Below are 7,699 nucleotides of genomic sequence, written 5' to 3'. Positions count from 1 at the left end.
TGCAGAGAGAAGGGTGTCAGGGACACGGGGGGGTGAGGGTGGTCTCGGTGCAGAGAGAAGGGTGTCAGGGAAACGGGGGTGAGGGTGGTCTCGGTGCCAGATGTAGGGAATGGTTTTGGAGTGGCCCGAGTTCCTGGCACAGTTGTCTGGTTCATTCATGTAAAAGAATTTTTAAATCATTAAAAGAATAACCTTTCATACATAGATACATGGTATAATATGCAGCCATAAAAAGGAATGAGATCATGTCCTTTGAAGGGACATGGATGGAGCTGGAGACCCTTATCCTCAGCAAACTAACACAGGAACAGAAAACCAAACACCACTTGTTCTCACTTATAAGTGGGAGCTTCTGATGAGAACACATGGACACAAGGCGGGGAACACCACACACTGGGGCCTATTGGGTTGGGGGCAGGGAGAGCATCAGGAAGAATAGGTGAGGGATGCTGGCTTCATACCTAGGTGACAGGATGATCTGTGCAGCAAATCACCATGGCACACGTTTACCTGTGCAGCAAACCTGGTCACCCTCCACCTGTACCCAGACCTTAAAAGTTGAAGGGAAAAAAGGACCTTTCTAAAGAGAAATCACCTACTGCGTGCAAAACCTCACATGAACTGAGTGCTGAGCCACAGAAAGGAGTGGAATATTCACCCTGCCGTTGGGGAGGCCTCAGTGACCGCTGTGTTAATTTCCAGTCAGCTGAGAAACTGATGAGCATCCTTTATTAGATACAAAGCCACGTCTCACATTTTATATATTATTGATATCTCAGGTAAAAAGTTTTCTTTAAAAAGTATGACTTCATAACTAATCAAAAGCTGGTAGAATGACCTGGTTTTAAACTCTTCTTTTAAAAAATTCACAACTACAGTGTAGTGATGTCAAGTATTTACAACACTAAAAAGGAAAGCAGTGAAAGCTGGTCCAGTGTCAACTCTGGAAAGGAGAATCGCTGTCTGTGCAGAGACGAGCAACGCAGGAGACAGGCACACTCACCCCTGTGCCAGCAGCCGGGCCCTGCAGCTCTCGCGCAGCTTGGCGACGGTGGCCATGGATAAGCTTCCAGGTTCTGAAAATATTTTCTGGAAGGCAAACAGTTAGTTTAAAAACAAACCCAACAACACATTTCTACCTTAGCTCTCCCAGACTGTGGCAGACAGATGGGCGGGCCTAGTGTGAGGTGAGGGAGGAGCCGCCCACGTCCCAGGGGTTCTGGGGTGACCCACAGATTGTCACCATCTCACTCCTGCCCTGGGGCCTACGACTGCAGCTCTGCTGCTCAAAAATGTTAAATGAATCAAGCAGGTGAAGAAAAGACCATCTGCTTCCTTTAGACTTTTTTTTTTTTTTTTTTTTTGGAGACGAGTCTTACTCTGTTGCCGAGGCTGGAGTGCAGTGGCGCAATCTCAGCTCACTGCAGCCTCCACCTCCCAGGTTCAAGTGATTCTCATGCCTCAGCCTCCCGAGTCACTGGGACTACACAGGCGTGAGCCACCACACATGACTAATTTTTGTATTTTTTAGTAGAGACGGGGTTTCATTGTGTTGGCCAGGCTGGTCTTGAACTCCTGACCTCAGGTGATCCACACACCTTGGCCTCCCAAAGTGCTAGGATAACAGGCATGAGCCACCGTGCCCAGCTAACATGGTCTTCTCTTCAATGAAGCCCCGGCTGCTGAAACACCGCCACATTTGCCCTGCTGCACCCAGAGTGGCCCCGAGCCTCCACTCCCTCCCTCTCAGGACGCTACTGACTCTGCATTCCGGGCCTGAGCCTCTCCTAGCGTCTCGGTCTCCTCAGAAGGCCTGTCGGGTGCAGTTCCCACGACCCCCTCATCAGGGCCTGAGTCTATACATCCTGCGCCAGGCCCAGGACCCAGTGGAGAGGCCGGGCCTCGGGAAGCCACACTTCTAGCACCACACACAACAGATGAGTACAGCCATTAGGACCAGGACCAGCATCCACAGTGCCAGGGCCAAGAAGACAGGGCTGCCGTAGACAGGAAAGCCCTCGGAGGCCAGGCACAGGGGGCAGACGCAGGACAGAGCTGGAGGCTCCTCCTGTGCCCTGTGCTCACTGGTGCCCGTCCTGTGCACCCTCCGGGTGGTCAGAGGAGCCCCCGGGCTGCAGGTGAGGTGGGGCCCCCTGGGAGAGGGGACGGAGCCACGTGCAGCCCTACAGACACTCACCTGCATAAACGTGTGACACTCCATCACGAAACTGCCTTTGGTTATCTGCTTAAACTTATCGCAAATGTCTGGAATGCTGGTGGCTTCCAAAATAAACTCCTGGTGCTGCTTAATTAAGGTCAGGGCCACCCGGAAGATAATCTTCGAGCCCTCGTTAAACAAACAGTCCCAGATCCGAAGCACTGTCTGCAGAGACACAGGAACCCGGCGTCACTCCCTGGCAGCCCACCCACCCCGGGGCCCGAGTGAGGCGCTCACCTCCACGGGCAGGACGTCGACAAACAGGCAGATGAACCAGCGGGACACCACCAGCGTCCACAGCACGCCCAGCCGCTCCATCAGGGCCCCCACGGCCGGCAGCTTCGCCCGCACCAGCTCCCCGAGGACCTCCTGGTCGGTCTTCAGGCCCAGCATGGCCGGGCTGTAGTAATCTGCCAGGCAGCGGGGAGAAGAGATCCTGAGACACTCCTGTCACCTCCACAAGCCCCATTCCCCTCAGAGCCAGACGAAGATAACAGGGCCACCCCGGAAGGACCCCTCCCAGGAGGGAAGGACAAAGCTGGAGAGGAAGAGTCAGGCTGAGGCCTGCAGACACAGGGCTCGTGGGGAGCAATCCCCACAGCCAGGCCTTTCGGGACGTCCCTGAGGCTGGAGGGATAGGCTGGATCCCACCTGGCTGGGCATCAGTTAAAATCTGCAGGTGGAGGGCCAGGCGTGGTGGCTCATGCCTGTAATCCTAGCACTTTGGGAGGCCGAGGTGGGTGGATCACCTAAAGTCAGGAGTTCAAGACCAGCCTGGCTGACATAGCGAAACCCTGTCTCTACTAAAATTACAAAAATTAGCCAGGCGTGGTGGCGGGCGCCTGTAACCCCAGCTACTCGGGAGGCTGAGGCAGGAGAATCACTTGAACCCGGGAGGTGGAGGTTGCAGTGAGTCGAGATCGCACCACTGCACTCCAGCCTGGGAGACAGAGCAAGACCCCGTCCAAAAAAAAAAAAAAAAAAATCTGCAGGTGGAAAACAGGGTCCCAGGGAGGTGCTGGCACCCCCGTGTTCCTAGCAGAACTATTTACAACAGCCAAGAGATGGAGGCAACCACATGTCCGTCGGCAAACAAGTAGACAAGCAACATGTGAATGTCCACACGATGGAATATTATTCAGCCTTAGAAAGGGAGGGAGTCAGGCCACAGCAGCGGGAGGGAGGGAGTGACGGGACCGAGATTCAGTCTAGGAAGATGAAACAGCTCTGGGGAGGGCGGCGGCAATGGTTACACAGCGAGGTGAGCGGCCCTTGTGCCACTCATGGGAAAAACGTGGGTAAGATGGTACATTCTATGTTCTGTGTATTTTACCACAATAGAAATAAAATGTACTCAGATAAATACTTCCAACAGCGTGCCCTTCTTTTGAATGGACATTTGTCTTACCAAAGCACTTTTGTGTTTCCTATGTAATTTTTTAACTTGTTCATGTAATGAGTTACAGTAAATTTTATTTTATTTTTTTGAGACAGAGTCTCGCTCTGTCACCCAGGCTGGAGTATAGTGGTGCCATCTTGGCTCACTGCAACCTCTCTGCCTCCCGAGTTCAAGCAATTCTCCTACCTCAGCCTCCGGAGTAGCTGGGACTGCAGGTGCCCGCCACCACGCCTGGCTCGTTTTTGTATTTTCAGTAGAGACAAGTTTCACCATATTGGCCAGGCTGGTCTCGAACTCCTGACCTCATGATCTGCCTGCCTCAGCCTCCCAAAGTGCTGGGATTACAGGTGTGAGCCACTGCGCCCGGCCTGTTCTTGTTAATTTAATATCTTGGTTAAAACAGAACCATCATAAACGCTGGCGCAACATCACGGTCCTGTCACTGCTTTTCAGAGTAAACACACAGTGAAGTCAGTTTAATAGTAAACACTAATGCTTCTGAAGGTGATTTAACCAGAGCCAATTCAGTGAGCAAGCACCAGGGATTAAAAACGCCTCCCTTCCATATCCTTGTTCTGCATCTGCCTCTGGGGTTCTGAGCGCTTTCCTCTTCTTTCATCTTCTTACCTGAGCACATCCCGCTCCAGCTGGGGACAGAGGAGCAAGGAACCATCAGTGCTCACCCTGGCTCTGCAGGTGGCCCCAGTCCCACAGGTGGCGTGGCAGGGGGCCCTAAGCGCTGGGCAGCAGGGGGTCTGCAGAGATGCACAGTCTGACCTTGGCCCCAGATACAGAGAAGCTTAGAGCAGCTTCCAAAAGTAGAGGCGCTGAACTCATTCCCTAAACTCCACCGGGCTGAGCCGGCCACCAAGGGGAGGATTAAATTAAAGCCGCAGCTGCTTTTCCTTCCTTGAACGTCAAGGGCAAGGCGGTTCCTCCCAGGCGCAGCCGGCTCAGCGGCCGCTCCCTGCAGAAGGGGCTCATCCCTCAGGCTGAGGCGCAGGCACTGATGTTCCCAACCTGGTCTTGCCCCCGTCCCCCCAAGGCTCCTTGTCCCTGTCCTTCTAGGGACATCCACGCCTCTGCAAACCACCCAACACTGTGCATTTGTCACCGAGGCTCTGGAACGGCGCCTGCCGGGCCAGGACGGGGCGGGGCACAGCTCTGACACTCCCCTACACACCCCTCAGGGTCTGCAGTCAGACATGGGCCGGGGCCACACAATGACGGTGACCACAGGCGTCTGCACGTGGCTGCGGCTTCCTCCTCTACTTGATTTCCACTCTGCAGATCGTCCTCCGTGAGCAGGTGTGAGTCCCAAGACCACGCTCTCACACGCACTCACAGGCCAGTTCACACTGGTGCTTCCAATTAGAACATAACAGGTGTGACTTGAAGACTCAATTTATTTTTTTGAGACAGGGTCTCACTCTGTTGCCCAAGCTGGAGTGCAGTGGTGCTATCACAGCTTACTGTAGCCTCAACCTCCTGGGTTCAAGTGATCCCCCCACCTCGGCCTCCTGAGTAGCTGGGACCACAGGTGTGTGCCACCACAGCCAGCTAATTTTTTTTATTTTTTGTAGAGACAAGGTTTCACCATGTTGCCCAGGCTGGTCTGGAATTCCTGGGCTGCCAAAATATTAAATGGTTTGTGCAGCCTTCTATGAAGGGAGTTTCCATTCCCACGGTGTCTCCCTCTCCCTTTCCCTACCAGGAAAGACACACTGAAATCCATATCTCAAACCTCACACGGCAGCCTGTGGACTCAATTGTCCCGGTTCCCTTCCCTGTCCAGAAGCCTGAAGGTGACAGGCTGCCCAGGATGGTGAACACGCCCGGGCTCCAGCCACACTTTGTGTCCCCCGATCCGGGTGCTCTCCAGGGTGTGCGTGACGCTCGTGTTAATAAACGTCTTTTTCTCACTCATTATTCAGTCTTCGGCCGGTCCCACGTACAGAGCCCAGCTAGGGGGCCTAAGGTGTGCAGGGGAAGACATTTCTTCTTCCCCGACCACCAACAGTTAAGGAAGGTATAATCCACGCATAACACACTCTGCAGTGCCACGGAGACATTGGGAGACAGCTAAAAAATTACTGCATTGGCCGGGCGCAGTGGCTCACACCTGTAAGCGTAGCACTTTGGGAGGCCAAGGCGGGCAGATCACCTGAGGTCAGAAGTTTGAGACCAGCCTGACCAACATGGTGAAACCCCGTCTCTACTAAAAATACAAAAATTAGCTGGACGTGGTGGCCGGTACCTGAAAGCCCAGCTACTCAGGAAGTTAAGCAGGAGAATTGCTTGGACCCGGGAGATGAAGGTTGCAGTGAGCTGAGATCGTGCCACTGCACTCCAGCCTGGGCGACAGAGTGAAACTCCATCTCAAAAATAAATAAACAAATAAAAATAAATTACTGCAAGATATGTGGAAATTCCCACCATGTGATGTCAAATGAGAAAGATGGGATGTGTGACTACACACAAAGCACTCTAGGAGTTTCTAAAACTACCATTCATTCGTTCATTCATGCGATAATCCGGGATGTGGCGATCCCTAAACACCTGTTACTAAGCGCTACACTGACTGCTGTAACAGGCACTTCCCAAGCACGGCCTCCTGGCCGCCAGCTCGGAGGCAGGTAAGGCGACAGGTAAGGCACAAGAACATAGAGCATCCCGTGTGCACAGAAAGACGACCCAGGCTTGCACTGAAAATATCATTTGTGGTGCCCACCCCCACTGATAGGGGTAGTGGGCGGTTCTGATCTTTATCTAGACTTCTCCCTCTTCTTCAGTATTAACACAATGGGAGTGACTTATAAAAGATAATCAAAACATGCTTACTACGTGAATGAGATAATGGCATCAATGCCAAGGAGAAAGCTGGGCGCCCAGGTGGGCAAAGGAAGCAGCTGATGCAAATGTGTGCATGGAAGCCCAGGTGTGCGCATGGAAACCCGGGTGTGTGCATGGAAACCCGGGTGCCTGGATGGAAACCCAGGTGCGTGGATGGAAACCCAAGTGTGTGCATGAAAACCCAGGTATGTGCAAGGAAGCCCAGGTGTGTGCATAGAAGCCAGTGTGTGCATGGAGGCCCAGGTGCATGGATGGAAGCCCAGGTATGTGCATGGAAACCCAGGTGTGTGGATGGAAACCCAGGTGTGTGCATGGAGGCCAGTGTGTGCACAGAAGCCCAGGTGCATGGATGGAAGCCCAGGTGCGTGCATGGAAACGCAGGTGTGTGCATGGAGGCCCAGGTGTGTGCATGGAGGCCCAGGTGCATGGATGGAAGCCCAGGTATGTGCATGGAAGCCCAGGTGCATGCATGGAGGCCCAGGTGTGTGCATGGAGGCCCAGGTGTGTGCATGGAGGCCCAGGTGTGTGCATGGAAACCCGGGTGTGTGCATAGAAACTGGTCGCAGCTCTCCTGTGAAGAAGCACCTGCCCAGCCCCAGCTTCCATCCAGACAGCAGGAATCCACCTCTTCCCAACAGACAGGGTCTCTGCTCCTCACCTGAGCCACAAGACTGACCACGGCGGAGACCAGGAGCACGACCTGGGGGTTGGGGGCGCAGGGGCAGCTGCTACCAGGTTAGCCCTGCCTCTGTGAGCTGTGGGGCCAGGGTACCAGGAGGCGCAGGCTGCAGCATGGGAGGCGGCCCAGGAGGAGATGCCGAGAAGGCACAGCAAGGACAGCCAGCGCGGGAGCCACCCAGGCGCCCACCCAGCAGCTGTGCACCCCCACCGCCCGAGCCAGCCTCTCTGCATGTCCTTGCTCGAGGAGGCTTTGGCGTGGCGTAGCCCTTACGGGGCATGAGCCTTCTCAGACAAAGCTCAGGTCACAGCAAGGAAGCTGCAAGGCTGGTTTTGCTATTTGGTTTACTTTTTTTTTTGTATTTTTAGACAGAGTCTCGCTCTGTTGCCCAGGCGGGAGTGCAGTGGTGTGATCTCAGCTCACTGCAAGCTCCGCCTCCCAGGTTCAAGTGATTCTCCTGCCTCAGCCTCCCAAGTAGCTGGGATCACAGGCATCCGCCACCAGACCCGGCTAATTTTTTGTATTTTTAGTAGAGACGGGGTTTCATCAT

The 7,699-nt window shown here is 54.0% G+C and overlaps 1 protein-coding gene across 7 annotated transcripts in view; it reads right to left on the bottom strand.

The window, feature by feature from the left end:
- The window catches only part of LOC105485254 (growth hormone regulated TBC protein 1), a 47,461-nt gene that overhangs the window by 7,951 nt on the left and 31,811 nt on the right, over nt 1-7,699 (bottom strand). For 5 of the 7 annotated variants that reach the window (XM_071080979.1, XM_071080978.1, XM_071080982.1 and 2 more), the window contains 3 exons: nt 2,456-2,628; nt 2,198-2,383; nt 1,004-1,089 (listed from right to left, as the gene is read on the bottom strand). In XM_071080979.1, coding sequence (XP_070937080.1) covers nt 1,004-1,089; nt 2,198-2,383; nt 2,456-2,628 — 445 coding nt within the window. Of the gene's footprint in view, nt 1-16; nt 1,090-2,197; nt 2,384-2,455; nt 2,629-7,699 lie in introns of those variants that run through there. The other 2 variants (XM_071080980.1, XM_071080983.1) reach the window with 2 other exon arrangements.

The sequence above is a fragment of the Macaca nemestrina genome, chromosome 16, assembly GCF_043159975.1.
Source record: "Macaca nemestrina isolate mMacNem1 chromosome 16, mMacNem.hap1, whole genome shotgun sequence".
Taxonomy (NCBI): domain Eukaryota; kingdom Metazoa; phylum Chordata; class Mammalia; order Primates; family Cercopithecidae; genus Macaca; species Macaca nemestrina.
The sequence above is the reverse complement of the archived record's forward strand: the minus strand, read 5'-3'. Positions and strand labels throughout refer to the sequence as shown.